Genomic DNA, 20497 nt, shown 5'->3' on the forward strand with positions numbered 1-20497 from the left:
TAAATGAATCCAGGAGTTGTCTTTTTCATTTACTGGGCAGCAGAAGTGTGTTTAGCTTGCCATCATGACTATAACAAAGCTCAGAATCTGCACAGCACCAATTGCTGATAGGAAATCAATAACTATAGTTTTCTAAATAAGTTAAAGTTTGCTCTGCTATCGCTGGAAACAATGCTGGGCTATCTAATGTTTTATCAAGGTGATTCGTACAATGTCGAAATTTGATATCGTTCTCTCTTTCTGGTTCTCATGTTTCCATCAGGGCACTATGCTGTAGCTTATCTTGCAGAAGAAAATAGCATTTATTTAACCATGAGGCCCATTATCACTTGTCCCGGGTTATGATTTATTTAAACAGCCTGATGAGTACAACCATTAATGTGCTGCATAAATACGCACACACGCCAACATGTGGAGAATGTGCCTGTGTGTTGCAGCATTATGTAAAACCCAAATCTGGGAGACGGAGAGTGTGTCCTGTATACTCTGATAAAACCGACTGCCACTGATTGACTTTAGCGAAGACTTCCATCTGGTGTGCCATGTGTAACCCTAAGTGTCCTAGGGGTAGTTTGTATGGATGCCTGTTTTAGTCGACTCCACAGCTGAAATTAGCTCATCTACATGTGCAAACAGATGTTGCCCTTTCCGCAGAGTCCAATAAGTTGTATTATGGAGCATATGGACAATTTTTAGCTGTAGATGCGCTAATACCTGAGTGGGTAGTAGCATTAGAAATCCCTCTCTTCTATAATTACAATTTTCACTTTATTACTTTTCCTTTTTACTATCAAAGTACTGATGCATTTCTCTTTTATCAAGTATTTTCAGTCCCAGAACAGTGTAACTAAAACCCAGCCAGAGAGGAAAGAAGAGATAAAATAAAATAAAATCACAGATACAAAGTAAATAATAAAATAAATGAACAACAGCAAGGGAAAAACAAAAACAAAAAACAACAACAACAACAACAAAAAAAACCCCACTCACACGCACATTAAGTGATAGTATCGGGACTTAATCTTTCAAAGTAAGTAAGAAAAGGTTGCCATGTGTCATAAAACCTCCGAACCGAACCTTTTACAGTGTAGCGGATCTTTTCCAGCTGAGTATAGTACATGAATTACCATGTCTTTTAATTGCACTTAATTGCACAGCATTTACTATAGTTTCATAGAAATACATATTTTTTCCCATTAATAAGTGATTTTTAGTTACTTAAAAATTCAGGACGTCTTTATATTTTAGCACCCAAACTCTTTAATAAAGTGAAATAAGCCAGACCTTTCATGAAAAGGTCATTGTCTGGATAGGAGTATTTGTTGCTTCAAAACCTGCATTTATTGTTCAGCGTTTATAGAGCCTTAGCTGAAGTTTCATCTGTGCACTAATCCACCTCCATATCATCATGGATGCTGGCTTTTTCGGTTGAGTTTGAGCATTAATGATAAGCCAGATATTTCTCCTCCTCTTTAGCGCAAATACATATATGTCAAGTACATTTGATAATGGTTTGATTATTTGATGATGTATATATAGTATTCTCTGGATTCTGATCATGAAATCCCCTGTTTTATTTCCTTAATAGTTCGTCCTTTGCATTGAGTTTTTATGCTTCACAGCTTTTGTTTTGTTGCACTTGTCCCCAATTTTTTGAAACATGGTGATGGCACCAAACCAAAAAACACTATCTCCGTTTTTGATACAATTTTTTGTACTGAAATGAATAATGCTATCTGCTGTTGAGATGTATTTTATCGTGATCATGATCATCATTTCTTTTTAACAAAAATATTGTTTCTATTTGCCATATCAGAAGACTCAAAACAGGACAATTCAAAAAGTAACTGGATTTTTGTTTGAAGACTATATTTTCTTTCTTTTGTGCTCTCCCCTCTAGTGGAATTGTGACTGAAATTGCTGGCAGTGGTCGGAGGGTTCATTCATTATATTTTTTCACTGGCTGTCAGCGGCGTGATTGAATATCTGTGATATGGTCAGACTATCATGCTCCAGCAGACTGAGTCCCTCTGCCATCCACATGGTGGATTAATGGTGTGATCTCTTTGACCGATTTACTTTGTGTGCAATGCAGGCAAATTGGACAGCTTGTTCCCAGATGACAGCTATATAGATATGGGAGAGATTGACGTGGGGCGTAAGGTCGCACAGCAGATTCCTCCTGGTATCTTCTGGAGATCCCAGGTCTTCATTGATCATCCCATGTACCTAAAGTTTAATGTGTCCCTAAGTAAAGATGCCTTAGTGGGGATCTATGGAAGGAGAGGTCTTCCTCCATCACACACACAGGTAGGCAATATTTACATGTCACTGATGCTGTCACAGTAAATGTATTCTACTGCATTAATAGTATGACAGGTGAGTGCAGAATCGAAATGGTCGATGCACTTAGCATGTTTGGATGTTTGCGATGCCAAATCGTGTTACTCAATGTTGTGTTTTGTTTGCAAAAGACAATGGTGTATTGTAAATGTGATGTTTTGTGAAACAATTTCCAATCATGCCTGCATTGTACAAGGATTCTTCTTCTTTTCCCATTCTTCTTCTGCCACGGAATATAAATTGGGATATTGTTTAAAAGAATCTATCTAGCCATGTAGGAACGTGTCATGAATGCAAACCAATTCTGAGTTTTCTCTATTCTATTAAAAATCGCTTTCTTGTTGCAGAAAGGATTTATGGAAAACTTCTTCAGGTTCAATACCATCTGAGAGTCGCACAAAAATATTGGGCAGATTTTCCGTCTGTATGTAGCCGAGAATGAGACACGTCATGTTATTAATCATACCTTGCCACTTGCTTCGCACAGTTGAGATTACTTCTGTAAATGCAAGTGCAGTTCAGCAAAATTGTTTATAGCGTGAATTTTGTTTCCGCTAATGTCCAGTGATATTGATTTTTCAGTCAGCCAACAAAGTTGCCTGTTTCCTCTATTTATGCTTCAAAGAAAATCATCTAGAGTGGAGTTTTCGTAATGTGGCTGATTACACATAGAATGGCAGATGAGTCAAGACTCCCTTCCTTATGTAAATGAAAAAGAAACGCCGTCTCATTGGTATTCATTGACTCAAAGCTGATGTGAAGCAAATCGGTGCAGATGTTATTTGGTAAACACTAACTTTACTTTAATTCCTCCAGCTTCCCTTTTTTCCACTGTAATAGTCTCAAACAAGGCTTTTATAAGATACGCGGACTCTGAAATTATCTCAGCCCATCCAGCCACGATGTGCCAAGACTTAACTCAAGCTCCTCTAGAATGATGAGTTATTCATGCAGACCAAATGATGCTCCACTATAAAGAGGGCTGAAAGCACTCAAGTCTCATGTGTCACTCTAATGGTGTGTCTGCGGTCCATCCATCAGTCTTTCTCACTTTCTGTGTTTCTGTCTGCAGTTTGACTTCGTGGAGCTTTTGGATGGGCGGCGGCTCCTGGCTCAAGACATCCATGGTCTGGAGGGGCCTGTGGCTATGCAGCGAAGCCTAGTACCCATCACTACACATGACACAGGCTTTATCCAGTATATGGACACAGGCATCTGGCACTTGGCCATCTACAACGATGGAAAAGAAACTGAAACTGTCTCCTTCCTCACCACTGCCATAGGTGGGTGCCCTGGGCATGACCTGCTGCTAAAACCTGTAATAGCAAACCGTAATCCCTATAATACCAACCAGGAGCGACTTTACCGCAAACAGCACAGACTTGTAGGCCATGAGTCAGAAACACTGAGAGTTTAAGAGCCAAGGAAAGTGCAGGTTAATCAAGGTGAAGCTGAATATTACAAAATCAGGACATCAGTGCTATCCCACCATGCCCCTGAGTAGGGCATTGAGAGATCATAATATCCTCATTACCCTGAGTGTCTTCCAAGCGAATCAGGGGTCCAGCTTCTCAGAACCATTTGCATACAATTCAAAGTATGATTGTACCCTCCTGCTAGTGCCAGTTTGGATCACGATTTGCTCCAATTTCCATCTACTTTCCATATATCATTGTAGGAAAGATGTTTCCCTCCTCCGACTCTAACTGTGTGGCACGCGGCTGTGTTTCAGACATACATCCTTCTTTGTGGAGGTGACTTCATTTTGTACGCTCCTCTTTGTTCTCCCTAAAGCGCCTTTGATTAGCACTGCTGTATCAAGCAAGGTGTGAGAGGGCCGAAGGTGTCAACTTTCACGGGGATGGCAGCTGGGAGCTGTTCTCACATGCTCTTTAATTAAAAGCTCCTGGGCCAGAGTCCATCTGTGACAGGGGCTGTGCCAGGCAGCAGATCGATGAGAAGCTGTCCTCAACACCAAGTGGAGACAGGCAAGAGATGCACTATGCCCTCCCGCTGTGCCAACAACAGCTGTAATTCAATACTTAATATATGATATGACACAAAAAGGGGGAGTCAGGGCAGTATGTTTACTCGTGCTTATTTCTTCTTGACTGGGTGCGCATGAAGCCCTCCTGTGGTTTACATAAGAGACAACATAACTAGGTAAGGTAGTCTGGGGTGGGGCGAGAACTCTGTCTCGATTGAGTCGTATTGGAGCTGATCTGCTCACAGGAGCTCAGAGGGAAGCAGAGGGGCCCTTTTTAAAATGGGTCACCGGTTAAGTGCCCTTCAGCAGAAACTGAATCTTACCAACTGCCTCACTTGTATTGAGCCGTGGAGAAATGGAGTTGACCTTCAAGTAGAACAGCCCAGGTATAGAAATATATGTGAACAATATCGAACAGACACACTCAGAAACACCAGCAGCATTGTTTAAAAGACACTAAAAGTTAAATTATTTCTGTGTTTCTGACAATGCTCGTAGAAAAAATGTATATATAGATCTTTTTCCTTGCCATGAGTGGACTCTCTATGTGCAGCAAATGAAAGGTTTTCTTGGTGCACATAGCCATGCCATAATACATCTGGGGGGATGGAGCGTCCGTGTCTTTAATCCGGGTTGCTCCTCATTACTTGGCTGTGACTCCATGGCAATGTGAAATGTGTCCCACTGAATGTTTTGTATCACAACCCTCTGGAGCATGAAGCCATTTGTCCCTGCTGCCTGGTGCCAGAAATGCTTCAGCCTCGGCACGGCAAAGCAAAGGGAAGCAAAAACCCAGCACCACTGTCTTACTCTATGTCCCGTTTAACTCTCCAGCAGAAGTTCTTTCTGTACACAACCACCCATCATCCAAAGGTATTGAGCAACCTTAGAGAGCATGGCAAGTCGCTGATTAAACTTGCCTACTGCGCACTACTCTGTCCTCACCGACTGGAGACCCACACAATAGTTAGCTCCCCTGATATGAAGGGTAATGAATTTCAATGAAGCTCTGCTTGAATCCATGATTTATGCGCTGGCCTATGTTGAGTGTGTGGCTAAGAGATATTCAGGGCCTCCTTTCCATGCTCTCAGAGGAATCAGCCAATAGACATGGCCAATGTGCTGTCTACTAAACTGCAGCATTCAGAACAGGAGCACTCCAGTTCATGATTACTTAATTAAATGTGTATGTTGCAATGTTACAATGTTGCTCACCTATCAAATATCTCTGATATAGATAAGATAACCTCTGTTATTGATGCTGGTGGTATTCTAATGTCAGGATATTGCGTTTGAATATCTCAGAGCCTTTCTTTATGAAAAATAATAGTAACCTATTTGAATCTATTGTATAAAGTGCAAATCTGGAATGTAATTATAAATCTGGGTGGGAATTGTTAATAGCTGGCTTGTAGACATCTCATATTCCTTTTCCCTAACATTCAATCACTGCCCTACCTACACTGCTGGTCTCTGTAGCTTTGAGCAAAAGTCCAAGCCTGCTGCTATAGTTAGATGTTCTTGTTGGAAGCCATCAAAACCCCACCAAAGTGCTGATTGCCTCAACCATGCCAGAGGATAGTTTCTCCTGCATCCCTTCACTAACACAAAATGGCAAAGGCAAGCCTGCAGCACATTAGATATCCGCAGCATTTCTCTGCTCGCTGCCTACTCCTCCTCCTTTTTGCTGTATCTCTGGTCTGTCTGTATCTCTTTCTCCCTCCTCTCTTTGTCTTTTTTTTTTCCTCGGTCTTGCATTGCATCCTCAGTGATGATTGACTCTCCAGAGTAAAGGGAAGCTGAATCCATGGCTCACATTTCTAGCCATTTGTGGAGCACAAGAGATTCTTTGTTCTGTAAGTTTTGCCTCAGAGTTTCTGCTGCCTGAAGGCAATGGACAAGATTGAATATTTTTCAGCACCATTTCAGGCTTAATTCAGTGAGCATTGTGCTTCAGATTCTTGCTGCTGTCTGCAGAGATCAGTGGTCAGTCTTATTTCTAATAAAAGCAAGTGCCGGGATGTGGTTCTGTAGCACAAATAACTGTTTTGCCAATTAATTTGATTTAGTTGGAGGGATTGCTAGAGGAAAGCTTGGAAAGTGTGTGCGTGCTTTGCTGATTGTTTGCATCAAAGTGCCTCAGTTTAAAGCCATACAGTTAATTGCAATGGCCACGTCCAAACACTGCATGCAAAATGTAAATGACACTGTAATTTATCAGAAAAACTCACACTGAGATCACAGAATAACTCACAATGCCGTCAGATTTACCAGTCACAGCAGATAAATGCGGGTTCCAGAGTTGCAGACACTGTGCCATAAAAGAGTTAATTAGGCAGCTAGTACATGTGGTACTTAAGAGACTTTAATTCCTTTGTAACTTTTCGTAGAAGCCTGAATAATTAGAACTTGTACCCTTTTAGCGAAAGCTCATATTTGTTGTGAAACATTAGCAACACTCAAAATGTTTTGCATTGAAAAAGAAATGTTGACAGGATTGGATCCTCCATGCTTATGACTGTCATTAGCAAAGGGATAATAATCAACCCAAAGAAAATGAGTGGGAAGAAAATTGTTTTTCAAACCACATTACTCAGAAAATCTTTTGATTGCTCTCTTGCAGACTCTATTGATGACTGTCCCAGTAACTGCTTTGGGAACGGTGACTGTATTGCTGGAACATGTCACTGCTTTTTAGGATTCAAAGGACCTGACTGTGGGCGAGGTGAGTCACTATCTCACTCATGTTACCTCTGTTAATCATTCAGATGCATTTTCCAATTTATATTCTCTGCATGGCTCGAACAAAACAATTCTACTCCACAATTGCTTTAGTTGTACTTAAGACCTGTTTTATTTAATTAGGCAGTAATACTCGAAATGGTTCAGTACTCATACTGGAGTATTGGGTTGCATATGAAAGAACTCTATAAAAAGCTTTAGATTATAGGGCTAGTATTCACTCATTCTTTCAATTATTCAAGAAAGGCTCTATTAGTTTTTCTCCACATAAAAACAAATTCAGGCAGTGTGTTAGAATGATGGTAGGTGGTTTTTGTTACCTCTTTACACATACTGAACTGCCATCTGTTATCCATGTGTTGATCAGCACCACGCTTGCCACTTTAATTCAGCTAATTTTTGTTCTTGTGTTTTTTACCAGCCATTGTTAAGATGTTAGATATTTGTTGGCTGCTTTTGTTAGAATATATGGCACATCTGCTCTAGATTCCAAGGTACAGTAGTTTGTGCTAAATAATATTTACCAGACAGGACACCCTTTAACATTTTGGTCATTGTCAGAGCGAGGCTTTAGCAAACACTCACTATTCTTTGTGCATGAAGAAGTCCATTCAGATGGATGTATGCTGTCTGCTCTTTTCAAAGCTGCCTGTCCAGTGCTATGCAGTGGGAATGGTCAATACCTAAAAGGTCGCTGCATGTGTCACAGCGGCTGGAAGGGCTCGGAGTGTGACGTTCCCACCAACCAGTGCATTGACATCACTTGCAGCAACCACGGGATCTGTATAGTCGGGACCTGTATCTGCAACCCTGGCTACAAGGGGGAAAACTGTGAAGAAGGTGATTGTTTTAATATGTCATGGTTATGTATCCTAAACTAATAAAATCCTACATAATGTGGCTGCTGTAACCACCATCTTAGCCTGTTAGTGCTTGACATTTTACTCATAATGGGAATGGCTATTAAGTTGGTATGGCTTACAGTCTGTTGAGTAGTAAAGACAGGACATCCTCTATGAAGAGCATTATAGCCATAACAGTTCATAATCCGCATCCTAGGTGACTTTTCCTGTATAAATCATGGCTATAAGGCATTATGTTAATGGAAACAGTCCATTTATTGTCTGAAATTCTGACAAAAAGTCTGATGTTAATCTTCTGGGAACTTCAGATTCATCCTTTGCTGGATAAGGCTTGACCAGATAAGATTGAAGGAGCCATTGTGTTTGTCAGCTCTTGAAGGCTCTCATTTCAAGATGAAAAATGGACCCTGGGAGTTTGATAAATGGGGGTTTCTGACATCCATAGGCCCCCATTCTATTTTAGGTGGAGCGTTAGCCATAAGGAGTGGAGGGGAATGTGGACGAGAGCCCTTTAACATTTTTACCTTTCTTCCATATGACCTTCAGCCACAATGATTAATTGCCAGGAGAGAGTTTCTTGTCAGTTAGCCTCTGATCTTTGTGCCTTGTGCCCAAACCATCTGCTAAGAGGCAAGAGATCCTGTTTGTCTTACTATAACAGCCTTTATAGCCATTTATGTCATGGTAAAGGGGAGCTGCCATGCCATGGCCTACAGCTCACAGCGACTAGACATCGCTTGTGCTTGGTGCCCGTTTGCCATCTGTGTGTACCATGTAAATATTGTTTGGTAGAAAAAAAACGTTAATATTGTGATCATACTCTCCCACAACTCTTGTTCCTTTCAAAGTGAACACTCATTTAGCACGTCAAGGGAAGGCATTAATTTGATATTTGTTGACTAATTGAACTTGTAGGGTGTGCACTGAGACAGTGTACAAAAGCCACTGCATGGGAAGCAAATGCAAACTCTTCAAACTGTCTAGAAACTAGAGTTGACTATCCAGTCTTGCCTAGAGGTCTGGCTGTTGCCCCAGGCTTTCCTTACCATTCCTGTACATTCTGTTAATGGTTTTGGTTTATTCAGCTTTGAATTATGCATTATGGTGGCTTTGTTTTGCGAGAAACATGCTCTTATTAAACAGCCTTCGCTCTCTGAGAGGATTTTTTGCTGTGAGATAATGGGAGGGTGCCAGCACAAGCGTGGGCAGTACCTGTAGTTTTGTGCCATGAGACACGCTGTGAAAACAGCCATTTAATTAGCTTCTCTGTAAATCTTGTCACTGATTTTTGAAAAAAAAGATGGACTTCCTTGAATAATTTACCCCCATTGGACACGAGCTAAGCTGAGTGCATCTGCAGCTGAACTGCAGCCTATTCCAGTTGCCATTGTACTTTGGCTCAAATAGAGATGCCAGGTTGCCTCTGAAAGAGAGAAACAGCAGGTGACTAGTGTGTCTAACACTCTCTCTTTGGAACCTTTTTAGTGGACTGCCTGGATCCAACATGCTCAGGCCGAGGGGTTTGCGTCCAGGGAGAGTGTCACTGCTTTGTCGGGTGGGGAGGGCCAGGATGTGAGAGCCCTAGGGCCTCCTGCATGGACCAGTGCTCTGGACACGGAGCTTTCCTGGCAGACACAGGAACCTGCAGCTGTGATCCCAACTGGACAGGCCATGACTGTGCTACAGGTGAGTACTTCACTCAAAACAGAGTAAATATTGGCAAAAGCCCTTTTCACAGGCCAGTGCTGATTTAACTCTGATTAGCAAGTAAAAAAAAAAAGCAGTAAATGTTGCCTTCAGTTCAGTTCAGTTTAGTTAAATGTTTCTTAGTGCGGAATATGAGCAGGACATACACAATTATTAATGTAGCTTTTCAAAGACATAGAGAAAAAATAAAATGTAAATACTGAAGTAGTTTATTACTTATATCTTGGCATCTGCTCAGCACTGTGAGAGAATACGGTAGCAGGCTTATAGTAGCTAATATAATTATAGGTGATATGTATAATAATTTTCAGGTTTAATGCCTTGACATCTCTTTTAGTGTACCTTTGATAATTGCTTTTATCCTTTCAGAGGTAAACATTTGTTACTTTCTTTAAAGAATATGGCTCGCATAAAAGCCATAATTATTATCATCAGGGATCAGTAGGAGGTCCTTCGATGGCTATCAGATTCTTTTGATTTGGTTCTAAATGTAATTCTCTTACAAATGGTTGTAGTTGTAGAAAAAGGAAAGACATAGATAACAGATGTTGTCAGAGCCATGATCTAATGCAAGTTTTCGCTCTTTTTGAGTTCTGGATTTCTTTACATCGGTGCATTGGTTCACAGCTCTGAAGCTTTGTTCCTATTGCGTTCATCTCGTCCATGGGGAATGCCCTCTCTTGTTATTCAAAGTGTAGAAACAGCATAAGATACCGTTTCATAGCTAGAATATACCTTCTACAGGATGTAAGCACGAAAAAAGGTTTTGTGTTTTTTACAATATAGGTTACAAGAAGTATTTTTTTTAATTGAAACTAGCAGTAGATTCTTAAAGTGCCGCGAAACATAGGTAACATCAGATTTGCACTCTGAGAAGTCTAACCAAATTCACATTAAAGGAAAATAAATCTTTTTTTGTCTAAACCTGAAGAATTTAAAAATCCACTCGACATATAAATGTGTTTATATTTGTTGACTGTATTTGTAGCAGATGGAAGTTTCAGAGAGCTCCAGCTCAAATTTGTTTATACATTTGTTTATTCAGTATTTTCATTTGCACACGATTTGGATCCTCAGAAAATATTTTTGAAAAGACTATTTTAACACACCACTCGCTTTGCTTCACGAATCCTTTTATATTCTTGGCAGACGCAATGACCTATTAGGAAATCCTGAGGATTTTATGGGGAAATGGGCAGTTAGTCTGAGTTTGCCTCACAGAGAAAAAAAGCTCTGCAAATGATGATGAGCTGGCTTTTTATTCTCCTTTATCCTGCTCATTGTAGAGCTGTCTGTGGTCTAATACGACGCTAAGCTTGGTGGTAGGGTAGTATAGTTGGCACCGATAACCTTTCAGACATGGCAAAGAAAAAGATGGAAAGCTTTTGATACATTTTTCAAGATTCTTTATCGCCTCTTGTACTATTCTTTTAAGTCAGAAACTCGTTTTCTCGTGTTGCTTTGGGACAGTACAGCCTAGGTGAGCACGGTTGGTATAATGCTGTTAGTAGCCATAAAACAATGCCTGAGGTTTTATGTCCTTTAATATGTGTGTTTTTATGCCATTTTTGCTATTCCTCCACCCAGAGGAAAGTTTGTTTACTCTGTCCTTTAGTGCAAATGGTAACTGCCATCATGGGAATGGGGGTATTTCTCACTGTGGGCTCCTCTGGCCACAGATAATGAGGGTTTGCCTGCAGGCTGTAATTGGATCTTTATCATGTTAAAGGTTTCTACTTTGTTCCAAGTGAACAGTTGTCTCACAGTCAGTTTGAGTCTGTTTTCTCTGACCACTGTGTGTTGTAATAACTGGTTGAGTTTATGGGAGGGGGGGATCGTGTGTGTGGGGTTTTTTTCCACATTTTTCTTGATTTTTTTAAAAAATATTGTGTTCTTGAGCTCAATCACTGTTGTTTACTAATGTTCACTATGCTCATTACTACTTCCTTCTTAACTGTAATATTTTTTCAGAGGACGTAGAAGGTGTAGTTTGACAGAAAATATTTTATTCATAAAATGATTTATAAGCTCGAACTATTCCGTGTTTGCATGTGATTTCCGTTTGTTTGTATGTTGGTGTGCATAAGCAGCCTGTCAGGCACTAATACTGCCAGCACACTTTACCTAAAAATCAAAAGTCAGATGGAAAATCAGCATTTGCATACTTTGTGCTGAGCTGTAATTAGCAGAAGAGAGTGATTCTGATAAAAGCTTTTTAAGCTGGTAATGCCATGTTATGGTTTGTGGCTGAAAATACCACTCTGATTTAATTTGTAACAATGGCAAAATAGGCACTGTAAAGGCAGTAATTGACTTATTACAAGATTTTACCTCCAGTTTGGTCCCCTGTGGTCAAATTTGAATTGGCTTGGCTAATAAGCCAGGAATACATGGCTATTGTTCATCGTTGCCCATACTGCTAAGCCCCTTTTATTACAAAGTAGTTAATAAAGAGGTTAACATTTCAATGAGATTCATAAGTAATCTGTCAGCGTTTAATTTCTTTCAGCTTTCAGCTTGTCATACTCTCCCTCGAGTTCATGTGATGAGGGTAATGTCCCGGGCTCTATCACACCCAGTCAGGGAGGTCTTTCAGCTGCCACACAATAGCATCAGCAAGGCTTTACGGCAGCGCTGTCTTTCAGTCTCCTTCATTGCGTCAGTGTACTTCTTCCTCTCGTGTGCAGCACTTAGAGAAAATGAAGAAGAAGAAAAAACCCCACCAAAAACCAGTGTATTCATATCCTCTGCTTCAAATCATTTTGTGGAATCTTGCCTCCTTCCTGTAGACCACGGTAGAACATGTTGCAAAGCTTTGACCGCTTCGTGTACAAGAAGGGACATAACGTTTACAGTTTAATCAAAATGGCAGAAGTGACATTGTTGCCATTTCTACAAAAAGTTTCAGCCGAGCATTTTTTCCTCTTCACGCCTTTTGTAGCACTAAAAGCTAAATTTACAAAAGAGGAGAAGAGGAGAGGAAAAGAATAAGTCTGCTAAGGCTGCCACAATCCTTGTCTTTTCTTGGTAATGGACTTATTAGATTTGTATTGTCAAAAAGGATTGCCCCTTATGAGGTGCAGGAATTTCTTTTCAGCTGCCATCAGACAAGGTAGTGGAGCGTGGCTGCCTTCCCTTGACAATAAATTCTGGATTTGTCTTTTTTTCACCCTTGTCGCCTTGTCCCATCACCGCCTTGTCTTCCCTTTCCATCCCACTTCCACCCTCCCCCTCCTTTTCTTTCTTTCTGTCTTCCCCCCGCTCTCTTTTTTTTTGTCCCTTTCTATTTCTCTGTCTCCCACAGAGATTTGTGCATCGGACTGTGGTGGTCATGGCATTTGTGTTTCGGGCACCTGCCGCTGTGACGACGGCTGGATGGGCACTGGGTGTGACCAGAGGGCGTGTCACCCACGCTGCAACGAACATGGCACTTGTAAGGACGGCAAATGCGAATGCAGTCCGGGTTGGAACGGAGAACACTGCACTATTGGTAAGATGGGAATGGGTTTTGGGTTTGGTTGGGGCGGGTGGTGTCTCTGTGTTTGGGAGGGGTTTGGGAGGCCAACAAAGGCAAAGACTGACAGTCTGCCTGCCTGTGTGAAGGGAAGGGTCTAGGTGGAGAAGAGTGGGAAAAGCATGCTTAATTGAATTTGTGCAACTCAGTAAAGCATGAACAGGTTTACTCAAGGATCTGAAGCTTGCCTTCATGCATTTTAATGTGGGAATGTGCTAAGGTGTCCTTTCATTTTACTCATCCTTTTCCTCATCTTTTTCTTTGCTCCCTTTCCGTTTACTATTAATTTCAAATGCTTACACGTGAGTCGTTGTGAGTAGGTCAACCACTGCTTTTCGCTGTGTTTATGCTAGCGATTGTTCCCCTCCAAACACTTGCAAAGTAAGGTTTTCAAAACCTTGACTGAATGTCAAGAGCTTTCCTGAAAACCTTGGCTCACATAAGCCAGTAAAAAGTTTCAGCCTACATTATATGCTGTGTATTTTGCAGTGGTTCTATGCCAGGAATAGTTCATGGATTGATCATTTTGGTATAGTTTTTGTATTTTTGGGGGTGAAAAAAAAAAAACAGTTTATTTATTTAAAAGAGCAGCATGGTCTACACAACACTTTAGATTGAAAATGTGCTTTCAGCATGTTTGCTTTGATGGAGGTGGCACTCCCGCTGTGAGCATTTTGTGAGCATTTTTCTGTCACCAGGAACTGGTGACTGCAGTAATATGCAAACATCACAGTGCCCCCAAGTTGTTATCATAACTAAGCAGTAGTTGACCTGTGTTTGTGACCTGTCCTCTTTGTTTCACATGCCCTTGTTTTGACAGGATGGCATGAAGATAATTTAGTTCTGCTGTTGGATTTCTGAGGTTTGACAGTTTCATTTTAACTTGAGGTCATTAAGAGAAGTGTTTTAATGCAGTTAGCTTTCTGATATTTCTGGTATTTTGTGTCAACGCTGTCAAACCTCCATTAAACATTGGAGAAAATCCACAGGATATGCTATGTGATGTCTGCTTTGCAAGACTGCAACTTTGGCATTCTGTGTTCATGTATGGATGCATCTCTTCTCTTCTCTTCTCTTGATAATATTGGATAAGCTATTTGAATGGATTTATAGAGCTATATAAAAGATGTGCCAATCAATTGACCACAGACTGCAATTGGCTGGCAGCCTGGACCGGTGACCAGCCAGTTAGTCTCATATATGTCTGTGGATCCACTTCATGCATGGATAACACAGCCCGACAGACACGCTAACATGTCATTAGCGTGTGTCTGTGGCCATAAGCAAGTTTTTTTTCTTCTGATTATTGTGGAAGACGCAAAATTCACCAAACCTTTGTAGCAATAAACGTGACACTAGCTAGACTGAAGCCAGCAGTAAGTAAGAGTCTCAGTATGAGTAGTGAAAATATCTAAGCTGTTAACATGAAAATTGTGGAGATGGGTAAAAAACAGAAAAGGGTTGATGCCCTGTTATCTAGTAATAAACCTTCTGAAAAATAAAGTAAGTAATTTAAATCTAAACCTACCCATATGGAAAAGATATATATAAATCTTATAAAGTTTGTATCTGTCTTGTGTGAAACTTGTATGAAAAGCATACAAGAGTAAAAACAGATATAAGATCCCTTGAAAAATTATATAATGAAACTTGTATGTTTTGGATACTTACTAAAACAATATATGAAAGTAATGAGAAAGTGGCCACTTTCATGAGTAAATCATGTAAGCCTTATATGATTTACTCATGAAAGTGGCCACTTTCATGAGTTAAGTCATATAAGTTTTTACTATTTCTTTTCCATATGGGTATACATATTAAATACATTTGGATATGCTGTAATATAAACCTGTTGCAACTGCTTTTTGTTTATTAAGGTAAAATATCTCAGGTAAAGGTGGGTGTACTGCAGAAAGTGCACATCTGTCCAGTAGCACAACACTTTATTTTCACTTGTTTAACTTAAAGAAAATTCTGTGACTTAACTTCTGTTGGGGGAAATGTAAAGTTTAATTATTTAATTATTAAAACCTAATTTTACATGGACAAAAAGTTGATTTGTGCGAGTATGTGCTGTCAGTTATAGTTTTCAGGAAAAGAAAGTACTATGCGCTAGTATTCTAGCACTTTTAATTTATATGCCCTAAGAGTATTTTACTCCATGTTTACTTCAGTGCTGTTGCAGAAACAAATGTCTCAGTGGTATACAGTATGACACATTCATCTAAACGGAACTACCAAACGGAGTATGTGTTAAAATAAGGTCCGCAGCAGTCAGCTTTGTGTTACTAATATAGGAATAGAATTAAACTAAAGCTCTGTCACTGTTTGCTGACAGCTGTTACTGAGCAAGGTGCCAAATGGACAAAGATCTTTTTTTCCTCACAGCAGTCTCATGCATATTTCCAACCAGGGCTGCATGAGCCTTGACTCAGTTTGTGAATGTTTTATACACTGGCTTTACATTATTGATGAGGCTTTTATAAGTGCCATATTGAGATCCCCACTGAACAAGAATATTCTTCCATGTCGTCTATTTAGAAGCTAAAGATCTCGATTTGAATCAATTTTCATTATCGAGAGCTCCACGTTGGCCTCGAGCCTCAAGCTGTGGAGCACAGGAGATCCGATTTGGCCCGTGCGCTGGCAAAGCCTCTGGTGACCTTATCGTATATAGAGGTGTTTGAAGATTAAAAGCACTGTTTGTTGAACATCCTGACCTCCTGTGCAATATCGCTTAAGAGATTTAAGGGAAGTAACGTGTGCATCAATCATGTTGCCTTTTAAACACTCCCCTGAGACGTTCTGCCGATCTCAGCAGTTACTAAATAGTGACAGATTTCACTTTTTTATCCTTTTGCTCGCTTCCTCTGACTCTTTCTCACTTTCATTCTCTTTCTCTGTGTTCCACAACTTTCCCTGCCTTTTTCCCATTTCCATCTCTCTCCTCTGTGTCGGTTCGTATTTGTTGTGTTGCTTGTAGTGCGTGCATGTAATGCTTCACGTCAGCATTTTTCGTCTTTTTTAATTACCTTTTGTACTGTAAACTAACACATTGCCTTGCTGTCCTGTCATGGAAGTGGCACTGTTCAGACCTCCCTTATATGTCCTGTCTTTTATCTCCCAAGCTCACTATCTGGATAAGGTAGTGAAAGGTATGGCATTCCTCCTTCCTTCTATTTTGGCCTCCTCCCATTGTAAATCCAGCCAGCATTAACAAATCATATGCACACACCATGCTTTTCCCCTACATTGACATATGCAAACACTATGCACTTCTTGTTCAACTCATTCTTAAGATCCCACATCTCCCATCAACTTTTATTTTACCATATTGTCACACAGTAATCTCCACTTAGCACTTTCGCACCTGGTTAGTGAATTTATGGGGCTTTCTTTATGTGTTGAGTAATTGGTTTGCTTGTATCCTTTCTTTCTCAATTGGGGGATGTTGGGAAAGGGCCTTTATAACCTGTGCCATGCATTATGAATGAGCATGCAGCTGTGAGAGGGGCCTGATAGGTGCTGAGGCCGCATCCTCTCTAATTAAAAGAGTTCATGGTCTGGTTGGTGCTGGGTAAGCAGGGGGTACAGGCTCTGCTGCAGCCCTGCCTTCCTGCCTCCAGCTACCCTTCTTGCCCTCACTGCGTCCTTGGTAATGGACCACCTGGCATAGGATGTTCTGCCAGAGGAGGTCTTCGAACACTTGCAAGCTCACGTTTGGAGCTGTTTCAGGAAGGATTGGGTAGAACTCAGCAGGGACTCCTCTCTGAAAGGCATGCCAATTAAGTTGAAGTGGTGCCAATTGAAAGTCTATTTTTATTTATCCTTCTAATAAACATTGTGAGCTTTCTAATCATCTGTCTCTACTGGTTTAACCACAGTTGTTTTGTCCATTTGTTCAGTAATAACACAAGAAATGACCGAAAGTGCCTAGACACAAGGCTTCAGTGCACAATCTTGTTTTTATTGGAGTTGTAGATGAGTTTTTGTTTTACTTATAATTGCTGAGAAAACATTTGTCAACATGCCTTATACAGTAGTTATTGGCCGCTCTCCTAAGCAGCTGTTCATCAAATGTCCACGGCCCATGGACTGCTCTGTAGTGTGGACAAACAGCTCCAATTGAAAAAGCCTGAACCAAACTAGTTATTTAACAGGTTTAAATAATCAAATAAGGATTTGGGTTATTTGGTGAAATGTGTTCCTGATTACTATTTTATATTATGTTTTACTATTGGAAATATAGTTCTGTTTTGGGGTTCTTTTTTCATGGTTACAATAAGACGTGATTGTAGTGCAGAATTTCAGCTTTAATCCAAGAGGTTTAACAGTAGTATTACACTGACCTTTTATAAATTATAGCCATTTGTATACATAGTCCTACATTTTCCGAGCCTCCAGAGTAATTGGAAAATTGATTAACATGCAGTTTCACAACCAGGTGAGCTGCTCATATCATTATTTTACGACAGATTCAACAGATAAAAAAATTGGAGTTGATTAACATTTTGAACATGTATTCGGTAGCTTCTCGCTGGAATTCTCAAGGTTAGGTACAAAGAAATGCTGATGCAAGTGAAGGAAAAAGCCATTGCATTCTTAAAAAAAAAAAAAAAAATTATATATATATATACACATATATATATTAGTAAGAAATTAACTTGAGCCCTAAAACGTTAGTAGTGTGCAAAAGAATAATTTGGTACAATTTGTCCCAGAATGATGGGAAGTTGAAAAGTATACAGTAGTCAAGAAAAAGAATTGCTGTTGATCTGATGCAAACCACACTGTCCAACATGGTGTAGACAATGTTATGGCATGGCTGTGTATGGCGTCCAGTGTAACTGGCCACTGTTGTTTATTGATCAAACTACTGAAAGAAGAGCTGGAATAATTCGAAGTGTACGGGGCTGTATCTCTGCTCAGATTCAGCCAAATGCGACAGAAATGATCGGACAACTTATCACAGTGCAAATGGATAATGACCCAAAGTAAACTGCACAAGCAACTCAAGAGTTTCTCAAAGCCAGGAAATGGGATATTCTTCAATGCCCAAGTCAGTCATCTGATGTCAGCCCAGTAGAGCATGCTTTTCAGTTACTGAAAACAAAAATAAAGGCAGAGACCCACAAACAAGCAGCCACTGAAGGTGGCTGCAGTAAAGGCCTGGCAGAGCCTCTAAAGGAAGGAAGCACTGCATTTGATCACGACTGTGTGGTGTAGAATTCATTAGAAGTCATTGCCTGTCGTGATTTTCACAAAGTATTTAAAACAGTGCTTATTTTTTAAATTACATTACTTTTTTCAATAACTGCATCAAATTGCTTGGAAAACCAGACCTGCTCCCTTCTAAATGAGACATCGGGTCTCAATGGGACCACCTGTATACATTTTTTATCTGGTCTTCCTTCTCTCACCCCACCTGGTCTCGGCAGATGGCCCCGCCCCTCCCTGAGCCTGGTTCTGCCGGAGGTTTCTTCCTGTTAAAAGGGAGTTTTTCCTTCCCGCTGTTGCCAAGGTGCTTGCTCATTGGGGGTCATATGATTGTTGGATTTTTCTCTGTTTGTATTATTGTAGGGCTGATAATGGGGGACTATATAAAAATGACTGCAATTCCTAAACAGTGAATGCAATGCTTTTGTCGTTGTTAAAACTCTTGTGCACTTGAATCACATCTTGATTTATTTAAATTCTAAAATGCAGCATTCAAGCAAAAGGGGAAGTGTTGCCTATGCCAATAAAAACATTTATATGGGATAAATGTGCATAAGTAAAAGCAGTGCGGGCTGTTCTTTGAATTGTTTATACTATGACATGAGTCATAGTATAAACAATTCAAAGAACATTCAAAGAACAGCCCACACTGCTTTTACTTATGCACATTTATATGGGATAAATCTGCATAAGTGAAAGCAGTGTGGGCTGTTCTTTGAATTGTTTCTACTATGACTCATGTCATAGTGTCACCTTTACTCTGTAGCTAACCGAGAGATCTACAACAGTCATTGTTTCTGTCTCACTACTGATCTTTCTCCCATTCATATGTCCACCAATCACTACACCTGTCTCTTCTTTTCTCAATATCTCCCTCTTTTGCTCCCATTCTTTCTTTGTGATGTAAAAGCATACAGTAGAGAATGCTGCCCCACTGTCTTTAGTCGATAAAATGGGTCAGTTTAATATTCTTTCTATCAAGGCAGCCTTCCTGCAACACAAACGGCTGTTCAGATGTGTTTTTGATATCCTGTGATTTTACCCTATGCCTCCGTGAGAGGATACAGATCACAAGGTATCAGATAAATGTCAAAGAATGGGCAAGATCATCCTCTAATCTATGCCCTTGTAAAGATATAACCAAAGAAAAACATTGGAATATTGTACCTGTCGTTATGCTCCAGCCAGCTTTTCACTCCCTTGGGGTCACTTCCCCCGGAACAGTAGTTCTTGCAAAGCCTGCCTCTGCACAAAGCTACTGAGGTAACCCTTATCCACTTTAAACTATACTATTTTATATTCTTTTCCTCTTCTCATAATGACAAAACAAGCATTGTATGTTATTGATAGCTGAAAAGTGTCTTGGGACAGTTTATCAAATAATAAAAGGAATTATTTTTTCAATAAGTAAAACACCAAACTCTTGTTTTTTTCAGCAGACGGAAATACCAGCACAATACACCACTGCTCTCATTAACGAACTGTAGCGGCATAGATATGAGAGTCCAGTCCGCTGTAGTAATGAGTGAATATTGATGTAGAAGATCCCGCTTATCTGTTTTTACTGAAAAGGGATATTAGAAGCTTCACGGAAGGTATATCAAATTAATCAGCCTCTGCTGAGGGTCATTATGGCTGCCCTCACCCATTTAAAATCTTAACATGACTGAGTATTGTTACCCGATAAATATTAGCTCTCACCTCACATTTTTGTCTTTTTTTTTTTCAAATTTGTAGTTTTCTTTTCCCACAAATAGCGTACAGTGTCCGTGTGTTACTGCTATTTGATTTTCATTGCCGACCTTTGTCTTTGTCCCATTTTGTTACACAGAGGGCTGCCCTGGTTTGTGCAATGGAAATGGTAGGTGCACTCTGGGTAACAATGGCTGGTACTGTGTGTGCCAGCTGGGCTGGAGGGGCACTGGCTGTGACACCTCTATGGAAACTGCCTGCAGTGATGTCAAGGACAACGATGGAGGTAAAGTCACAAACAACACACAATGGTGCCTTCTGACACTGGCCAGGCATCAACAGGGACTCTTAACCAGACATGATTTGACTATAAAATTAACCACCCTTGTGCTTGAGAATATCCTGTACGTACATTTATGCTTTCCAGGCTCA

General features: G+C 40.3%; 1 protein-coding gene across 11 annotated transcripts in view; it reads left to right on the forward strand.

The window, feature by feature from the left end:
• The window catches only part of tenm4 (teneurin transmembrane protein 4), a 149061-nt gene that overhangs the window by 78597 nt on the left and 49967 nt on the right, over window positions 1-20497 (forward strand). For 7 of the 11 annotated variants that reach the window (XM_006796627.2, XM_006796629.2, XM_006796633.2 and 4 more), the window contains 8 exons: window positions 2096-2310; window positions 3416-3626; window positions 6954-7055; window positions 7718-7912; window positions 9421-9621; window positions 12947-13132; window positions 16285-16311; window positions 20205-20351. In XM_006796627.2, the coding sequence (XP_006796690.2) occupies window positions 2096-2310; window positions 3416-3626; window positions 6954-7055; window positions 7718-7912; window positions 9421-9621; window positions 12947-13132; window positions 16285-16311; window positions 20205-20351 (1284 nt within the window). The remainder of the gene's footprint in view (window positions 1-2095; window positions 2311-3415; window positions 3627-6953; window positions 7056-7717; window positions 7913-9420; window positions 9622-12946; window positions 13133-16284; window positions 16312-20204; window positions 20352-20497) is intronic. The other 4 variants (XM_006796630.2, XM_006796631.2, XM_006796634.2 and 1 more) reach the window with 1 other exon arrangement.

Source organism: Neolamprologus brichardi, chromosome 14, assembly GCF_056152115.1.
Source record: "Neolamprologus brichardi isolate AB-2024 chromosome 14, ASM5615211v1, whole genome shotgun sequence".
Lineage (NCBI taxonomy): Eukaryota > Metazoa > Chordata > Actinopteri > Cichliformes > Cichlidae > Neolamprologus > Neolamprologus brichardi.